The 20726-nt window shown below is 42.0% G+C and overlaps 1 protein-coding gene across 1 annotated transcript in view; it reads right to left on the bottom strand.

The window, feature by feature from the left end:
* SVIL (supervillin) overlaps positions 1 to 20726 on the bottom strand; it is a 108203-nt gene that overhangs the window by 53275 nt on the left and 34202 nt on the right. The window contains exons 5-11 of the mRNA XM_054716600.1: positions 13918 to 13952; positions 13283 to 13344; positions 12874 to 13013; positions 11082 to 11177; positions 8908 to 9151; positions 7903 to 8470; positions 6567 to 6786 (exon numbers count right to left, since the gene is read on the bottom strand). Coding sequence (XP_054572575.1) covers positions 6567 to 6786; positions 7903 to 8470; positions 8908 to 9151; positions 11082 to 11177; positions 12874 to 13013; positions 13283 to 13344; positions 13918 to 13952 — 1365 coding nt within the window. The remainder of the gene's footprint in view (positions 1 to 6566; positions 6787 to 7902; positions 8471 to 8907; positions 9152 to 11081; positions 11178 to 12873; positions 13014 to 13282; positions 13345 to 13917; positions 13953 to 20726) is intronic.

Here is a 20726-nt window from a genome sequence, read left to right as displayed (position 1 = left end):
AGGGGCAGAGGCTGAAGACTGATTAAATTATTGACTATTTGCAACTGAACTTAATAGTGCTTATGTAATGAAGCCTTCATAAAAACCCAAAAGGACAGGGTTCGGAGAGCTCTTGAGTTGGTGGAACATGGAGACTTGGGGAGAGTGGTGTGCTTGGGGAGGATGAGGAAGCTCTAAGCCCATTCCCACATACCTTGCCCTACACATCTCTTCCACTGGCTGTTCCTGAGTCACATGCTTTCATGATAAACTAGTGATCTAGTAAGTAAATGTTTCTCTGAGTTCTATGAGCTGCTCTGGCAAATTAATCAACCCAACGAGGGGGTCGTGGGAACCTCTGAATTATAGCTAGTAAGAAGTACAAGTAATAACCTGGATTTGTGACTGGCATCTGAATTGGGGGTGGGAGGCAGTCATGTAGGACTGTGGTATCTGATGCTAACTCCAGATAGAGGGTGTCAGAATTGAGTTGAATTGTAGGACACCCAGCTGGTGTTAGAATTGCTTGGTTATGGGAGAAAAAACACATACATTGGAAATTGAAGTCAGAATCTTACTAAGAGAGCCCCCATTTGGCTCAAGGATCAATTTAGTCTTAAATTCTATAATCAATGATGTTTGACAAGACTCTGCTTGCTACAAGGGCTAGTTCTAAATTCCTTTTAGTGTTTTCATCTGAAGTTCAGTCTATATATACACCTAAGATTTATATTTTCTCCAATTATTCTCAATGAGTCAGCTTTTTCTAATAAGAAAGAAGAATCTAACAAAATCAAATCATGAAAAGATATAATTAGTATTTGCATGCTGCAATAAAGCTTTCAGAGTTTTCAAAATATCTATACATGAGACTTTCAAAAAGTAAATGTATTTTTACAGCCAAATGAAGGGGTACTTCTAATTCATCATCCTGTGTCATCTCACTTTTATCTTTCATGCAAACTGGTCTCATCTCTTCACTCTTGACACAGACCAGTAGTAATTCATCTTGGCCATCTACCCTTTTAAACCAATCAGATTTGATTTCAAGTGATTTGAGAGAATTTAAAAAAAATAAGAAATTCATCCTCAGGAGTTGGGTTTATTAAAAATAATGCACTACAGTTTTGAGGACCTTCTCACAAAAAAGCTTCCAATTCCTTGGAGCAATGACAACATCATCTAAATAATCATTTGGTTTCCCTGTCTGATTTGAGGAATTAAAAACTGACTTAGAAAAAAAAATGAGTTGGGGAATCTTAAATCACTTAATAGTCTACCTTATAATCTGCTGATCTTTATAGCAGTCTCTAAGAAACTAAATATTGTTATTACCAATCTGACAGACAAGGAACAATGCACGCAGACCCAGGATTTGGTTGACAGAAGCCACACTGTGTGTCAGTAGGACAGGCAGATGTGGCTCCAACACAGGCATGTGCTGCCTCCCACCAGGCTGGTTTCACAGCATTAGTGCATGAGCTGACCAGACACATGTTTGCCCTCAGGTTTCAGGAGCAGCACAGAACTCTGGCTTTCTTATAATGTTCTCCCTACCCCCATCCCGGGATGGCCTTCAAAGATTCCTCCATTCCAAGAACCTAAAATCTTGCTTCTGGATGTGCTGGCAGGGCCATCATCAGGGACTTCCAAAGACTACAGAGTAACCAAAATAATCTGGATGAAAACTGTGGTTCAATTGAGCCCACATGGTACTCGGTCCCAGCCCTAGCCTATGGAATGCTAATGGTGAATAACTTAAAAATAACACACACTGAAACTTTAATGTATTATTCTGTCCCTTTAGATTTCCACAAGCGGAGCAGAGCAAAAGACCTTTCCAAATGCCTTCTTGCCTCCTGCAGTCTCATGACCCTTCTGACTCACTGCACACAGACCACCGTGTACTGGAGAGGGCCGAGGAGCTAAAAGTCTGGCCTTACACATGACATAAACTATGGCCTATGCCATTCAAACGACTGTCAACACCTCTAACACCCGCCAAGTCCAAGTGCTATTTGAAGGGCTGTGATGTTGAGAGCTTGGGCATCTGCTTGGTCTGAGGCTGAGAACCTAGTGAGTGGCGCTGTATTAGCCTATTAACCCCAAGGCTTGGCCAGGGCCACCAGGACATGTGCTTGCCAGGCCGCCTGGGGAAATGTTCACCCCTCTTGCCACAACCCACACTTTTTCAGTGGCACTGACCTGACAGCCCTGCCTGACTAGAGCATGTTCTGCAGGCTCACAGCAACCAGGGCTGATCAAATTGGGGAGGGGCAAACCATGTGCCCCTAATCTTCAATGTGTCTTCTTCCCGCTTTAAAAATGTCCCTGCATTTCAGAGAATTACTGCACCTCACAGATTTCAGGTAGGGCTGGACAGTGCTGGTTAGTACTGACAATGCCTTGGCTAGTTTGCAGGCTGAAGGAGTGAACTGATGTGTCTTTTAAATGAGGAAAAGCCAGAGACCAAAAAAGGAGGGTTAAAGGGGAGTGATACCTTCATCCCTAATTCTTACATAAATCTGGGGCCCTCTGGTGGCTGACATCTCCCAGCTACAAGGCAGGAACCCAGAGTCTGCTGGGGAAGCTTGAATACAGCCTGTGCTGGGTGGAGGGCAGCAGGGTGGATGGAGGGGCAGGCGGGGAACACAGCGGGACCCCAGCTGCTCCCCTAAGTCAGGATTCTGCAGGCTGGCAGGAGGCATGGGAGAGTTTTCCAATATTCTTCAACTAAGTCCTCACATCCTACCAATTTCCCAAAGTGAAGGCATGGCTCCTTTGCCTTTTTTAGTAATCTTCTCCCTAAATATAAAAGCTCAGATTCAGTTGTTTCTGTAATAGTGGAAATAAGATTATAAAAGCCTAGTGTACTTTTAAAGAAGTATCAAAGGTTTTATCCCTAAATGACATACACATGATTTGATTTGCAGTGCTTTTCCAAAGAAGTTCCCAAACAGGAACAATTTACTCTCCGACCATTTGGACAGGTATGAAACAGTGATTTTATTAATCAAATGAAAAAAAGCAGATTGTATTTAAGTTTTATGCTCATTGGGGTTCAAACTTGACATTCTAGATGTCAGAAAAGATGAAAAAAGAAAATACACTTTAATATGTTTCTTCATGAGCATCAGTCATGTTCTGAAAGAGGAGTGGACTGAGGTGGATGGAGTCCAGCCCTGCTGTCAGTTCTGGTCACGGTGTGACCCTTGTGGACACTGGAACTGAACCCCTCCTTTGGCCAACTGAGGCAGTCAGAGGAAGTCAGAACAAGGTTTAAAAGTTCTATTTTACATGTCACCTCAAAAAAGAAAAGTAAAACCCCAAAAATTACATGGATAGCATTCTTATTTAAAATAGGTCAAGTTTCATTATCTCATTTAACAGAGGGGAGAGAATATAAACCCAATTTAGGGAAAAGTAAATGGATTGTAAGGACATATAGTTTTGTTATTTCAGCAAAGTAAGAGTAAAATACCATCAAGATCAGGGGGAGCCCAGCTGGTGCGGCTCAATGGTTGAGAGTCAATCTAGGAACCAGGAGGTCACCGTTTGATTCCAGGTCAGGCCAAATGGCCAGGTTGTGGACTCCATCCCTAGTGGAAGGTGTGTAGGAGGCAGCCCATCAATGATTGTCTCTCATCATTGATGTTTCTATCTCTCTCCATCTCCCTTCTTCTCTGAAATAGATTATATATATATACATACATACACACAGATCATGGGGGATCACTGGCAAAATATTTTGTATTAGCATAATTTATTATAAACACAGCTGCTAAATAAAGTGCCCCGCATCCTTTTTCAAACATCATGCAGGGAAACTTTGTTTTTTATGTGCTTCATTTTATTCAGCTTCACAGATGTTGCATGCTTTACAAATTGAAGGCAAGACCCTCCACCAGTGAAAAAATTAGGGCTCTCTTTATTGTGATACTTGCTTTATGGCAGTGGTCTGGAACCAAACCCACAATAAATCTGAAGTGTGCCTGTATATCTAACAATTAAACTGAATAGCAGGATATTTAACAAGCATTCCTGCCGAAACCGGTTTGGCTCAGTGGATAGAGCGTCGGCCTGCGGACTCAAGGGTCCCAGGTTCGATTCCGGTCATGGGCATGTACCTTGGTTGCGGGCACATCCCCAGTAGGGGGTGTGCAAGAGGCAGCTGATCAATGTTTCTCTCTCATCGATGTTTCTAACTCTCTTTCCCTCTCTCTTCCTCTCTGCAAAAAATCAATAAAATATATATATATAAAACAACAACAACAACAAAAAAAAACAAGCATTCCTTACTGTTATGGTTCTGAACAGTTTGGGGTCACCCTTGGAGACTGAGAGAGGTTCTGTCTCCCACTCACCAGAAAGTGCCTGTGCACACACAGTTGATTGAACACTTTCCGGCAGTTCCCAGAAACCTTGCAGCCATCCTTGAACTCCTCAACCATCCACAAAGCCTAGGTTAAGAAGCTGCACCTTTACTAGTATGGCATCTCCCATTTTCTAAAATGAGAGTCTTACAGGATTCAAACTGCTTTCTACAGGATTCAAACTGCTTTCAGAAAGATACAAATACATTAAAATTTATTAAAAATAGCAAATAAATCAATAATTATCACACCATGAATAGACATAAAACTTCACCAAAGTCTTAAGTCCCAACAGATAGATTATGTCCTCAAAGATGCGGAAATACCCCCTAGAAGCCTTTGAGAGAAGGAGTATCTTAGTATTTTCCATTGGAATTTTACCCCAGAAATATTTTCTGATCTATAGAACATCAGAACTGCATAGAGCGATATTTTCATTAATATCCTTAAATGAAATCTCTTTCTTCTCACCTAACCAGTTATCAATAGTTGGATCTCTGGGATCCAACTTCTTTGAGCCAGGTGTCCACAGAGGATTCAGGCCAGTTTCCCATATTCAGGACATCAGTCCCCTCACTTAGTTTACCCCGTCAGCCCTTCACTGATGCCTCCTCAGTCTAGTAAGTCTAATTTATTGTGAATTTTAAATAAGATTTAACAACCTTGAAAATGGCACCATCTAGTTAATACTTTAGGAATATTGTTCAAAAGCTCGCCTGGAAAAACAGAGTGAAGAATTTTCATTATGGTTGGATATACCTATTGTCTTAGGTAGTTGAAATGTAGCTAAATAAATCAGAGTGACTGGAGTCTAACAGAGCAAGAACACTTCTGGGTGGTGGGAGGTGCTAAGGAAGTCTAGGTAGGCAGAACCGTAAGGAACTGATGGTAGAAACAATTCTGCTCATCACATCGGGAAATTGACAAGACCTTCTTCCTGCCGTGTTCCTATCACCATTACATCTTCTGCTACTTAATTCAACTGAAGGTTAACAAGGAAAATACAACTTGAAGTATTTAGCTCCCATTCTTTGTTTCTGACCCATTTAAATATATCCTATCCTATCAATCCTCCACCATTCTTTTGAATTAAATGATGTTACGATGTTGATACTCAAATGTAATCTTTCATAGCTATTACCTGATACAAAATTTCTAAATGCAGTTCATAAAAGGCATCTAATTTATTTTCTGTAAAACAAACAAAACTTAGATCTTAATCCCAAAAATTTATATTCTAAATGACCCTGGTCAGTGTGGCTTAGTTGGTTGGAGCATCGTCCCAAACACCAAAAGGTGGCAGTTTGGATTCCCAGTCTGGGCACATACCCAGGTTCCGGGTATGATCACCCATCAGGGAGTGTGCGAGAGGCAATTGATTGATGTTTCTCTCACATGGATGTTTTTCTCTCTATCTACCTCTCCATAAAAATCAATAATACCAGTACATACTGATTTTCTAAATGAATTTATCTTCATTTTAAATGAATGTATCTTCATTTCCTCAAATAAATATACAAATCTGTATTTGTTTATATACATACTAGAGGCCCGGTGCATGAATTTGTGCATGGGTGGGGTCCGGCCGGCCCACCCCAATGGGGGCCAATGGGGCTGGGCCAGCTGGGGGGAGGGGCTGCAGGAGGTTAGCTGGCCGGCCCCACCCAGATCGGGGTGTGGGGGCCTATCGAGAGCAGGGCTGGCTGGGGGGAGGGGCCACGGGAGGTTGAGGTGGGCCAATCGGGGCCCCGATCGGGCCGGTTGGCTGCCACTGTGCACATCATAGAGACTGGTCATTCTGGTCAGTTGCCTTTTATAGATTTTATATAAACAGTCATAAACACTGAGTACATTAAATTTGATGCCATCTGGATCTGAAAGGGAAAGAGCCAAGCTCTCTGTTCCCATCACTGGATAGTCAAAAAATTTAATAAAAAAAATAAAATAAGACTGTAAACAGATGAAGCAAGCAAATGTCTGTTTCTGTGGTTTCCTCATATGAGTCTGGAACTGGCCCTCATCCAGCCTTATCCGAGCAGGCAGGGAGCCACTGCAATTCACTCCTGACTTCCCCAAAGAATTCTAATATAACAGCACATCTTACGTAGCTGGACTCACGATTTCATCCCTTTGCCGATTACTCAGATCTCTCCTTAAAAGTAAGTTGTAATTCCTCCCTAATAGAATTACTTTGCAGTCATTAAATCTGATTACCTTTCTTTAATTGACATGGTTTTGCTGGGTGAATCAAGGCTGCCCTCCACTGTTGGCGTTCTGATCTCTCCAGCAGCAAACATCGCACATGGATTCTTATAGTGCTTCTCCTGTAGTAGCTCTGCAGGCTCTTGCTGCTTCCAGGACGCTGGGGCTGCAGCTTGAACAACACTGTTCCCAGCAACTGTGCCGCTCTGCTCAGAAGTGGGTTCCCCGAACTCTGCCATTGGGAAGGAAAGGAGTGACGTCAGCACTTACTCCCCCAGGCAAGCATTCTTCCAGCTGTTCACCCCTCAACAGTCCTGCATTTGCAGTGCAAACTGTGGGCACATAGCCGGCTACCCAATCCAGTGGAATTTATGCAAATCTGTGGCAACTACATGGTGTGAGAAAACCAAATTTCCCAGTGGGCTACTCCATACAGCAAAAAATTGATCTCTTCCTGTGTGTCAGACACAGGAAGTTAGCTTTAACTGTAAACTACAAAATGTTTCTGTTAGGTTTGATCGAGCAATTGAGTTGATACCCCTCCCCCGGGAACTGGCTTTTCAGGTCATTTCACTATGGACATTCCCTTTGCTGAGACCACATTTCACTTGTGACCCCATTCCATTCTCTCCCCTCCGGGTGTGCATAAAGAAGTCTCTGCCCAGAAAAAGCCCACCGAAAGTCCTTTAAAAGCTGCTGACTCCTGTCACTGGGGGCTGGAGCCATCCAGGCTCAGCCACCTGGTGTGCGGATGATCAAATAAATTTGTAATCCCTCACCACTCTGGCCTAACAGTTTCTACTCCTCCAGAGAGTACTTTTGAATGTGCCATAGCCACAAGCCAAAACCATTATTGTAACTTACTATCACTTTATGTAAATGAAGAAAGAGAAAGAAAGTCCCATGCAATAGAGCTTGCTCGCCTACATTCGAGGAATGCAGAAGGAGAGCCTGGACATCCGCAGACCTGGGTTCAAATCCTGCTACCCTGCACGTACCCAGCCCTGGACATTTGTGGTCATCAACTCATAAAAGGGGCCAACACCGCTAGCCGCTGACAAGGCTGTTATGTGCTTTAATGTGACCAAAGATGTCAAACGCCCTTATCAAGACGTGTGAAAGAGCGTCAGGTATCTTTATTGCTGAAAAATGGATAACCCACCAAATAAGTGAAATTAAAGAGGAAGAAGAGTCTAGGGGAGAGTAGGATCCACAGTCAATTTGTAATCAACTAGTTATAAAGTGCCTTCATGATTTAATTGGAAACAATCACAAACACATGCAAACAATCCAGCAGAAACTAAAGACCCAGTCAGTTTCTCCAACTTTAGGAGCAGCAGCAACTTACCTCTCAGCGAAAACTTCCTCTTTGTGACGCTCTCCACGTCCACCTTCTCTTCGAAGGGCTGCCTGCCCTTCAGGTCTGGGCTCCCTTGAGCGGTGCTTTTGGCAGCGGAAAGCTCCTCGTCGCCAGGGTGGGAGACAGGGGCATTTGGTAGCTCTAGGCTTCCTTTTCTCGGAACATCATAGTTAGGCTCTTTATGGCCGTCTCCTTTCTGGACTGGGGTGAGGATAGGGTAGGACAGCTCTGCTTCCTCCAAGGATCTGTTTTTAACACCACCATCTCTACTTGTCACGATTCTCTTGCTTTCCGTCTCTCCATACTCTCTAAACATTCCTTTGCTCCCACTGCCCTCTACTGAAGGCTGACAGGGCTGGGGCTTCAGAGTGCTACTGATAGAAGAATCTACATTTTCTATTGAAGAAGGAAACTTATAGCCAGTGACACTTGTGTTGTCATCCATGGACGGCTTTGTCCGAAGGTCTCCTGCGTACATAGGAGTGACTGTCGATGCCAGGGTGGACACAGATGTATTAACAGTGGGCGAGAAAGGAATGAGCTTTCCACTTTGGACCTGGGAGGACAGAGTGAAAAAGGAAAGAGCTGATTTAAAAATAATGTCTAGATAAACCCCAGTGTATGGACTGACCTAGACTGAAATACTACATTTGGTACAGTTTTACTCTTGTCTTGTGGGAAACCAATGTTAGACACAGTTACACAATGCATCTCCTTAATCAAATCGCCTGGGTGAGAAGCAGACCGCGTCCTATTTTTCTCTCCAAAACAGGAACAATCCAGATGATTTCAGCAAGCAAATTACAAAAACAAGTAAAGAGAAACATACTTGGCATGGTGACTTCCTTAGGAATGAAGTCATTACCCATTCATCTACAAGTAACTCGGTGTACAGGTACACCACCTTCATCATATCACCAACCTGAGATAACCCGGGGCTCCTACAGTTTAAGAACATACAAGAAAGCTGGAATTTGATGACAGTGCACCCACCTGTTCCACCTCTCCAAGCGTTACCGGCTGAGTTTGATAGCGAGCATTCATTCTCCTCTGTCTTGTGTCTATTCTGTTTCGGGTAGAAATAGCCTTTGAGACTGGCTGGGACAATTTGTTAAACAAGGCCAACTTCTCTGCCAAGCTTAAAGTGGAGGAATCAGGTTCACCTTGTTCAGCAGAATCTTTGCCCTCATTTGCCTGGTCTCTGGCTAGAGCCTTTTGGTGAGCAGATGCCTGTAATCTGAAAGGGAGAAAAAGTCAGTAACACAAATGAAAACAAACACAAACCCACCGCTAATTTTGTATGTTAATTTTCTTTCAAGTGTCAATTTTGAAAAGGGCTTTATTTTTTGCCCAGATACATTTAAGACAGGTGCAGGCAGGAGTTTGGCTATTAAAGGAGACCGTAAGAAGCAGAGTAGTCGGGGTACACTAGCTTTGTCAATTTCACAAAGGGCAGATTTTTAGCTCTGAATTATCTCTAAAAATTGAATTTCCTGTTTTAAGAAATGGAGGTCAGTTTGGACATACCTTATTTTTGAGAAAAAACTTGTTAATATCAATAATAAATAAGGCTAAAAGGAGTCTTAAGGCATCAGCTATGGCATATTTAGACCTTATCTTAATATGTGGTTCAGAAGGTGGTCTTTTCATTTTAAATAATTAGCAAATAGAATGATCATGCTGTCCACAACTTTATCCACAACACAGAGTTTTGATTTTCACTTGCTAAACACAAATGGCTTAATTTTAAGGTTCTTTCACTCCTTCACTCTAGCACTTTCTCTCATAGGTTTAAATCACTGGCTGATAGGGCTCTTTTGTCCTACTTTATGCACTTCTGTACTGGCTGAAATTTTACAGTGAATGTGTATTTTTATAATTAGACATTAGAGATTAAAAACACAAAAACTCTCCAGCGGAAAAAAGTCTGTAATTCCCAGTAACTTGAAACATGAAGGGAATTTCAGACAATGGTAAGTCCCTCTGGCTCTCAGGCAGAGAAGGCTTCCAGTTACATGGCCACGGAGACTCCCCAAAGGTTTAACCTTTTGCACTCGGATGTCGAGTGTGACTCGACACGGTTAGCATCGGTAGCAGCTCGTATGTCAATTACTCTTTGAATGTATCAATAATTTGAAATATAAAAAAATCCAAATAAATAAGTTTGTATGAAAAGAAACTCCAGTTTTTTATTCTACTGCCACGCTTTGTAAAATCTGGGGTATTTAAAAAATTAAATCCCAAGTAGAGTAAAGGAATCGAGGAAAAAGCAAGCGAGTGCAAAGGTTTAAGACAAACCCCCTTCTGCCACTGGGAAACCCAATTCTCAGTCCAGTAAACAGTATATTCTGCCTTGACTCCAATTAATCACCACTTCACATGCTGCCCCAGACAAAAGAGCAGTGTCAGTGTTCCAGAACACTAGTGAAGATGGCAACAGGCACCCTGTCTTGGAGTCTTTCCTGAGGTCAACAGGTGAACTGGGAGGGCAACCTCAACCTCCTTCCCAAGTGAGGTCTCAGATTCTGGGCTGTGCCAGCTTTAGTTCTGCACTGTCATTTTTCTTCTTTTAGTCTTATTTTTAGCCTTTGTGTTCTGGCCCATAATAGCAAAACAGAAGGGCTATTTACATACCATAAGGACATAATTTTAAAACATAATAGTGAAACATCTTTCAGACACTATAAATTTTTAATATCCTGATTCCCAAATATAAAGGCATTGTCTATAATTAGAAACAGGTAGGATTGTTTTTAACACCTATTTATGTCTACATGTTTTTTTTAAAAAACCTGAGTATTATCAGAATTTCAACATTCACATTAACTCCCATTTTTCTACTAATCTTTATTAAGTGCTAGTATTTTAGCTTGAAGAATGACATTTCTTAGGGATGGCTATGTTTATGAAAAACAGAAACAAAGCAAATGGATGAGTGAATTAGCGTGATCCTTGTTCCAACACATCATGGACGCAGGTAGATGAGATGTTTCCTCGTGCAGGCCTACATGAAGCAATCAGTGTCTTGAACTATGACAAAACACTCCTGGAACAACTCATTGCACTGACTTGTTGTCAAACAAATGAAAGCCATTCAGGATTTTCCGACTCTTCTGTAGTCTACCACCTTTGCCCTCGGGCCACATGCTGCTATTGCTGTCCAGTACCTGGCAGGCTGCACAGTGCTCTTAGCTACAGTGGGACTAGGAAGTCTTGTCATTACAGGGTGGGTGGCCACAGAGCAGGAAGCAGGGAGAGGTTCACTTTAAAGCAATTGCCAAAGAAGGAACATTCATAAGGAGAGAGAAGAAAAGAAGCATTAAGGAAAGCATAGTTTTCCATCCAGAAACGTGAAATCAAATATTTAAAAAAAATTATTTGCTCATTACTTTGGGAAAACCACTAAAGAACTTGAAAAGCAATAACAAATGTAGGAAATAACAGACAGAGGCTACTCAAAGTAAATGGAATAAGAATAGGCTATCTTTAGAAGAAATGTCCTGGTTTAAAACAGTAATTTAAAAGAAAGCTAATGTCAACCACCAGGATATCAGTAGATTATACCCATTTTTAGATTGTTCTTCTCCATCTATATTTTTTACAAGAATCAGTGTCCTCATATAATCTATGGGCGCATCAAAGTAGACTCAGCGAGCCTTACATGGTAATAATTTTTGCTTATTTACCATTTTGCTTCCATGGGTAGGTGTTTTGTGTTTATATGGTCACTCAGATATAAAAAAAAAAAATTAAATTTAAAAAACTGATTTGCTAAGAGTTCCTCATGGGTATAGGATGTATTTATCCACAATCACACCAAAATGTTGAGGAATAGCTGAGGAAAGAAGTGAAGGCAGCTGACCAAACAGCAGGTTCACTGGAGTGAGAGGCACTCCATTTTTTCAAAAAGTGTGTGTGTGTGTGTGTGTGTGTGTGTGTCCAGGAGAAGCACAAAAACAATTTTTAAAAAATGAATAAAAGTTGCCCAGGCCAGTGTGCTAAATGGTTAGAGCATCGGCCCATGCACCAAAGGTTAAGGGTTCAATTCCCAGTCAAGGGCATGTACCTGGGTTGCAGGCTCGATCCCCAACCCTAGTCGGGCATCTGAGGGAGGCAACCAATCAATGTGTCTCTCTCACATCGATGTTTCTCTCTCTCACCCCCTTCCTCCATCTCTCCTACTCTCTCTAAAAATCAATGGGAAAAATACCCTCAGATGAGGATTAATAACAACAACAACAAAACAACAACCAATAACAGTTTTCACTTGATGGAAGTGATTATCCCTGAATGAATGAATGAATTACTTTGGGAAATCCATGCTGAACATATTAGAAAACACTGCTCAAAAATTGTTTAAAAGGTTATCAAACTTCCAATTAATTTTTTAAATTTTTGATTATTTAAAAACAAAAAGAACCCTTCACTTTTTGAGATATATACTATTATATGTCTCAAATATAAATGGGAGAAATGAAATATAAAATATTTCATTTTATATACATAAAATATTAATATTTCATATACATAAAATATTAATGGGAGAAATGATACCTTGTGTTTGCTTGAAAATAATAAAAGAGAAAAAGGGAAGTGGATGGGGATAGAGGTACAGCAGGAGTTGATGACTATTGAAACTGGGTGATGAGTACATAGGGTTCATTATATTAATTTATTTACTTTCATTTTGTAAATTTTCCATTGTTAAAAGATTAAAAAAATGCAGAGACAAAAAAAATTAAACAAAATTTCTCTTCATGTTTTTCTAGTAGATACAATAGATAACACATCCCATTATGAGGTTCAGAGACCGCAGTAAGAAAAATCCCTACACACCAACTTCTCTATGGCTTCTAACTAAACCATCTCCCAATCACCTCGTTTTCTTTGTAAGTCTTCAAATGTCTTTTTAAAAGAAGACAGTACAGCCAAGGCCAGAAGGGCAGAAGGGAGACTCACGTGGCTGCAATGACCACCTCCTCGGGGGTCACGGGCTGGGTGTGAGATCTGTCCTGCAGGCGCCGCAGCCTTTGCTCCACGGCCGCGTTTCTCGAACATCGCTTTGGAACATGTTTCTCATCAAATGACCTTTCCATTTCCTGAGATCAGAAACATGGTGGAATCCTCATGAATTCGAGGAAAGGAAACTGGGGCAGCAAAATGTTTCTACTTTGTTCCCCTACCCTGGGAAACACCCCGAGAGGTTTGAATCGCTATCGGAAGTGAACGCTTGTGCTGTGCCGGCGGGTGGTCGCATCAGCCAGGGATCTGAAGAGAGGTGGGCCACAGAGGGCCCAGGTGCGGGGCGCAGTGGACGCCTCCCTCAGGAGGGTGACAGTTGCTACTCAAACACTTCAGCGCATCTTACCCGGAAAAGCAGCCTCTTGGCAGCCACACTCAGTTTGGCTCGTTCATCCACCTTTTCTTCCTCTGTAAAAAGCCACGAAATAAAAACTAGACATCATTCAAAAAATGTATGTAAAGATTCTAAAAAGGTTCTCAAGGCTGACCTGAAAATCCTTTGACTATAAGAATGGAAATACTAAAAATCACAGTTGGCAGTGTTTCCCCCTTGCAGGAAGCCTATGCTGCTCCGTGAAAAGGTGCTCATTTCCATTGTAATTAACCAAACAAAATTCTGTCTGGATAGTAATTCTCTATTGTTCTATTTGACAAGTTGAGATTTAATAATAGTTTTTTTAGGGGAAGGAATGGCTCTTCTTTATTATTCAACAGCAGTAGCAGCAATAACAGGAAACCTACTTCTTTGGAGCAAATCAGTTATTTTATTATTGCTGACTTATCAATTTTCTAACTCTCTCAAAGATAACAGAAAGATCATCTGAAAACCCAAACTAGGTTTTGTTATATTGACAGAAAGAATGCCTGCAAAAGAGTAAGACATAGGTATATATGATAATCTCATTCTCAAAAAAGCAAAAATCTTATTTAAATCTAATCTGGGGGAGATGATAAAGAAGCAAAAGGAAAACAGATACTTGCCCTCAGCAGTTGGCATTTCTGAATTTGAAGTAGACCTAGGAAAGACATTAACAAATAACAATAAAAAATTAGCTGGTGGGAGTAGACGGTCCATATAAATTATCATAAAAATAAAAATGCAATTAAATTTTCTTAAAGAATATCATCCTCACAGTAATTCTAGTTGTGAATATGTATGTACAGTTAACAGACAACATGGAATGCATGTGCACACAGCCCAGCCAAGTGGACACCTTGTGGAGACAAACCAGAATCAAATGTGACTTATTCAACATGACTGATGGTAACTTTTTAGACAAACCTTATCATTTCCAGGGATAATCAAGTGATAATATAAAACTCAAATACAACAAGCAGGCAGACATTTTAAAAATGAATATTCCTCAGTTATTTTAAAATATGGTGAATACTTAACTTGGATTCTAACTTAACAAGGACATAAAAAATTAAAAACATTAAATGAAGAAAAATTTTTCCTCTTATAGTTTAAGTGCAATTAAAAACAGTATCTTGGGATTCCGTTGTCAAGGACAACATTCTTTAAAAATACATTTATATCAGCCAAGTAAATATTCCTTATCGATTAGATGGAAGAACTATGGAATCACCACATCCCATTTAAACAGCATCAGGACCATCACTGTGATGAAAATCCTGTGTGAGTTAGTTCCTAGACATACATGTGCCTACCTATCTGATTCCTTTCGTTCTGCTGAGGTTATAGGTTGAGTTCTAAATCGCTCAGAAGTTTTTCTACTTTCACCAGGAGAAAAATAGCGTCGTGGTTTCTGGGACCCTCTCTCCCGTTCCACACTGGTAGGCAAGCCAACTCCTTTGGTTGACCTCTCAAGCCTTGATTGGCTTTTAGAATCATCAGGAGAGAGGATATAGCAGAGGACCGGGGAGACAGAGAGAGAGAGAGAGAGAATAAAGCAAAGATTTATGCATCTCAGTGAGTCAAGGCACAGACACCACCAAATCCCGCTGCATCCCTCTCCCATGCATGCAAAGGAGATGGAGCATTCCAGAGACCCAATCCTCCAGCTCCCCATTAGTAGGCAAAGCAGAATGGTAGTTTTGGAGCCATGTCCTATATGGTCTGCCCTGCACACTTGTGAGCTAAGCTTAAATGTGACTCAATGCAGGACGCAATACAACTTGAGAAATTAATAATTTTGCCAAGGACGTGCAAGTGACACATCAGGAGGACTTTTGAAACATCACCTACAGTTCAGGTTTCTTGCTGGCACTGGCAGACTCCAGAAATGCACTTCGGAGCTGTGCAACAGAGACCTTGGTGTCCAGCATGCTCAGCTCCAAGTGGGGCCCCTCAGCTTTGGGACCCTGCGGCTCCAGCTCTCCCTCTGCAGCTGGGTGCTTACTCTTCAGGGCCTGGAGCTGAGGGGGGGCCGTGTAGTCAGACAGGGAGCGGGTGAGGACCTTGCGCTTCCTTCTAGGTGCTTCTTTCTTGTGACCTGTCACTCTGGCATCTTGGGATACAGGCTCGCTCTGAACATAGGAAACCATTTCGCTCCTGCCCATTCTCTCAGTGGACTGGTGCTGAGCTTGAGGTGGGTGTGAGAGACTTTCTGGCTCCTTGCGATGTTCTAAGGTGATGGTGCCAAGAACGGCAGGCTTCCCAAAGTCCTCATTTCCAGAAGTGTCCTCGTGGCTTCTCACAAGCCCTCCGTCCTCTAAATCCAAGAGTGCTTTCCTGCTTTTCTTGAGAGCTTCAGCAAGGGGCACATCTTCTTCTGCTTGTGATTCACAAATATGGAGAATGGGGGTATCTCTTCTCTCACCTTCGAGAACCTTCAGGGCAGGAGGCTGTATGACATTCTGGGTGGCTGATCCTACCCAGCTGCACTCAGACACACTTTCTGGGGTTTCTGAGGTCACCAGCATGGCAGTGTGCACGGGATCTGCTGGTTGGACATAGCCACGGATCGGCTGTCGTGCAGAGCCGGCTGCCTTGCTCGTGACCCTATCGAAGGCCGAGTTTTCTGAATGAAAGGACAGGTAATGCCCTGGCACGGGCTGACATCTCCTGTGAGTTAAGGACTCTGAGGCAAGTTCAGGGCTGCTGCGAGCACTCTCCTCTTTCACCAATTTTTCTCTAACTTTAACTCTTTAAGAAAGAAAAAGGTTTAAGTTGCAAAGAGCAGTAACTACTTAACAGGAAAGAAGCATGCATGCATCACGGATTACCAGTCAATGGAAATAAAACCAAAGAGAGAACAATTTGTGGAGAAGCATTTTGGGTAGTTAATATCAGAAGCCCACTGCTTGCAAAATGAATGATTTTGAAACGAGTTTTCAAATGTGCATTCAAATGCCAGAGTGGTGCAAAACTAACTCTACCCATAAAGCTCAGGGGTCAGATGCTGTCCTGGGAGAGAAGAGATGCCTTCTAACTAAATGAATACCCAGAAGCCACAGAAAAATCCCTCAATGCACGCCAGTAGTATGCACGAGGGCACACTGGGGCTGGTGCTGTGAACAGCAAGCTTTCTGCATGTACAGGCCTAGTATATGACTGTGGGTAGTTTCCAGGCATACCTACACCTACTGACCAAATGTGATTTCATCATCTTCTGGAAATGTAAGAGTATTCATGATTACTTTTTTATTGAGTTCAAGATACAACAAATAATCACCTCTTCCAAGCACACACCTCAACATTCACAAGCTTTTCATGCAATGCAGACTGCATTCATTCATTCATTCATTCATAAGACATGTCACCAGTTTGGTCATCATTACTACTAATAAGTGTAGCACTCAGAAGAATATTAGAGAAAAGATCATTGTTGAAAGAATTAATAAACTGAACATTTTTCTCTCCTCTGAAATAGCAATTCCTATTAGGCTGTTAGTTAAAAAGTAATGTAAAAAGAGATTACTCTAGTTGTTTCTGACAGCAAAACTTGAATCCATTTTAAAAGCTACTTTTCTATGTTTCCATCACTGCAGAAACAAAGTAGCCAAGAGCTCTGGCCGTGGGGCTGGAGGAGATCTCTGCTCAAAGCCTGACTCAGCTAGTTCTAGTTGTGTGGTCTCAGGCACTTACCTGCCTTAGTTGCTTTATCTTTTAAAGGGAAAGAATAGTGACAAAATGTATGTAACTTGATATTTACAAAACACATGGCTTTAATAGTCCTAGCTAGTTCTTATTTTTATTTTTTGAAATACCACATAGTGAGAAACGAGAAACCATTGAAACTGCTTAGGAATGGATTACTAAAAATAAAGAAAGCCTCTGAAGTAGGAAAAGTGATTTCTTGGGGAATGTAAAACCTTTATTTACTTAAGATTAGTCATCAAAAATAATTATTTCTGATATATACCTTTAGGAAGAGAGTATTTCCTTAAATGACCAATTCACCTTGCTAACTTTGATGTGAACACCTCCATGTTTTCCAACATGAGATGCAGAATATCTATATATACTTCATTAAAGAAAAACGAAGACACACGAAGGGCAGTAACTATGAACAATTTAGGGGAAAGGGATTCTGAGTTGTTATTTTTCTCAGACTAGCCAGTGTTGGATGTTTTCATATTTACAAGTTTTGTTAATCAAAAGAAGACTGAAATGTGGTTCAACTTTTCCTGTGGAATGTGTCCTTCTAATCAGAGACAATCTGAATGTTGTCCTCAGCTGAGAACAAAGACTGTTAGAAACTCAATATATGGGTGCTTTGTCTTGCCAGTGACTTATTCATTCTTACTCCTTCCGCCTCTCCCTGCCTCCAAACTGAAAAATGAAATGATAGGGGGTTTTGCCTGCTTTTAAAACCACAGGCTCTCTATTTAACTGTTGAGAATTAACTATTGGTTTAGAGATGAGGAGACATGAAAACAAGGAGGCTGCGTGCCTGGTGAAGGGGTGCTGACAAGATGGGACACCAGCTGAGTAGCTGGCCTCAGGAGGGGAGCAACCCAAAAGTGCCAGGTTGACTGGGAGTGTGGGAGGTGGTTAGAGAGGACAAAAACAAGAGGTATAGTAAAAAGGTTTCAAAAAGAGGAGCAAAAGGAAATGCTAGTAGAGGAGAGATTAGGACATTTGAAGGAGAAAAGCAAATGATTAGGAAGTAACTTCCAGCAGCTCTTTCTGAACACATGATTTTCAAATGCACTGCCATTAGAAAGAGGAGAATTAGCACTGGGTGATGTGAGAAACAGCAGGCAAGGCAGCAGGGAGAGCAGCACTCAGGAAACAAAAGCCAAGAGTTTCAATTTGGAATATACCTGGAAGGCCAGTTGATAAGTGAAGGTGTGTCCCCTTCGGAATCTTTCTGCAGAAACCACTCATGTTTGACTTTCCCTGTACTATCATGTACAAAAAACAAAACTTCAGACAATGTCTATTAAAATGTCCACACATACACAGAAATTAGACTCTTTATAGTTGGAAAAAAGTGGTGTCCCATATATCTGAATTGTTTATAGGCTACGGGCTAAATTGCTATAATACTGCAAATAGGGAAGTGGGGTGATAGGTTTGGGTGTAGAAAGACGGGGGATATCAGAAGTTCACATCTGATCGTAACAGACTTCAGTGGTCACAGCAAAATGTACGGAAGTGGTGACAGACAGGTTCTTGCCTGTCAGTGTAAACCAAAACTCAAACTAAAGCAATTTTAGAAAATTGATTATAATTTAAACCTGAAAGGCTAATTTCTGTTAAGTAAAGAATAATCCTGGCTTTTGAAAATGTATAAGCATATTTTGTCATGGGGTTTATATTCATGTCATGGAATTTCCAGGACATATGGTTCACTACTAAAATCAAGAGATTGAAATAAATACATCTAAAGCCACCAAATATAGTGTTTTTCAGGTAATTTGAAAGTATTAAGGGTTTGTAATAGTCACATTTTGCCCACAAATACCAATTATCTTATAAAAAATTGGATTAAAAATATAAGGCAACATCTCATCCCTAAGTTTTGTTAAGGTACATTGGTAAATTGGTAAATAGCTATATATAAAAACAGCATCTGAAACAGTACATATCAAATAAAGTAATAAAAAAGAAAGTCAATAAGATCATATCTTTAATTGCTAATCTTACATTTTCCTTTTATATTTATCACCAAATAATGCAGCCAACACAACAGTGGCCAATACTAATTCAAGTCTATTCAATTCATGTTTATTGAATTCCTGCTATGTACAAGGCACTGAGCTAAACTCTGAGAAGTAACAAAGGTGAATCAGGCATCAACCAGTCATTAAAAAGCTTATACCATGCTAAGCAAGATAATATATTTTTTACACAGTCATTCCTCAACACGAAATAGAATATAATGCAAGGTTGAATCTGACAGAGTACAATTAACCCTTGAATAACATAAGTTTGAAATGCACAGGTCCATTTATATGCGGATTTTTTCAGTAAATATACAGTTGACCCTCTGTATCCCTGGGTTTCACATGCATGCAGTGAATAAGCCACAGATGTGGAGGGCCAACTGTATGCATTGTCCAATGCCATCCTATCTAATAAAAGAGAAACATGCAAATTGAACATACCTCTGCTATGCCCACCAGCCAATCAGGAGCGAGTATGCAAACTAACCCAACAAATATGGCGGTGGCCAGAGCTGGAGCAAGCAGGAGGCTTGGGTTGCCCCCAGCGATGGAGGAAGCCAAGCTTCCCGCCCGCCCTGGTCGGCCCTGGCCTCTGCTCAAGGCTACATAGTTTCAATTATAGAAGATAAATAAATCCCACATACCAGGGCCTCCACTTGGGTCGCCGGGGGGCATGGCCAGCCTGTAAACCACCACAGGCCCCTCGCCCAGGCTGCCCCACACCCCAAGGGTACCCTCACCCTGATCTGGGACACCCTTCAGAGCAAACCAGCCGGCCCCCACCAGTGCACCAGGCCTCTATCCTATCTAATACAAGAGTAATATGCAAATTGACCATCACTCCAACACATAAGATGGCTGCCCCCATGTGGACACAAGATGGCCACCACAAAATGGCCAGCAGGGGAGGGAGGTTGGGAGGGACCAGGCCTGCAAGGGAGGGCAGTTGGGGGCAATCAAGCCTGCAGGGGAGGGCAGTTAGGGGTGACCAGGCCTGCACGGGAGGAAAATTGGGGGCGACTGGGCCTATAGGGAAGGGCAGTTGGGGGGGACCCAGGCCTGCAGGGGAGAGCAGTTGGGGGGGACCAGGCCTCCAGGGGACGGCAGTTGTTGGGGGACCAGGCCTGCAGGGGAGGGCAGTTAGGGGCAATCAGGCTGGCATGGGAGTGGTTAAGGGGTGATCAGACTGGCAGACAGAAGCGGTTAGGGGCAATCAGGCTGGCAGGCAGGCGAGCAGTTGGGAGCCAGCAGTCCTGATTGTGAGAGGGATGTCTGAATGCCCATTTAGGCCCGATCCTACTGGACAGTCGGACATCCCTCGAGGGGTCCCAGATTGGAGAGGGTGCAGGCTGGGCTGAGGGACACCCCCTTTCCCCCCCCCCCCCCCGAGTATGAATTTTGTGCACCGGGCCTCTAGTTTTATATAAGGGACTTGAGCAACTAAGAATTTTGGTCTCCTTTGGGCGGAGTATGGTCCTGGAATTAATCCCTTGCAGATACCAAGGGATAACTTTTTGGAGAGTCAAGTTAATCACAGTGCCCCTGACCACCATGTTGTTCAAGGGTCGGCTGTAATTATAGCAGGCTGAAAATATTTCAGTGAAAAATCATAGGCAAGGAAAGCTGTACTGACCTGTATCCTCCTATAATACAGAAAGGACAATGGAAACTCTACATTGGAGTTAAAATGTTTACCAGCTCAAACCCTTATC

Source organism: Eptesicus fuscus, chromosome 5 (genome assembly GCF_027574615.1).
Source record: "Eptesicus fuscus isolate TK198812 chromosome 5, DD_ASM_mEF_20220401, whole genome shotgun sequence".
NCBI classification, from domain to species: Eukaryota; Metazoa; Chordata; class Mammalia; order Chiroptera; family Vespertilionidae; genus Eptesicus; species Eptesicus fuscus.
Note: the sequence above shows the minus strand (reverse complement) of the source record. Positions and strands in the feature narration are given on the sequence as shown.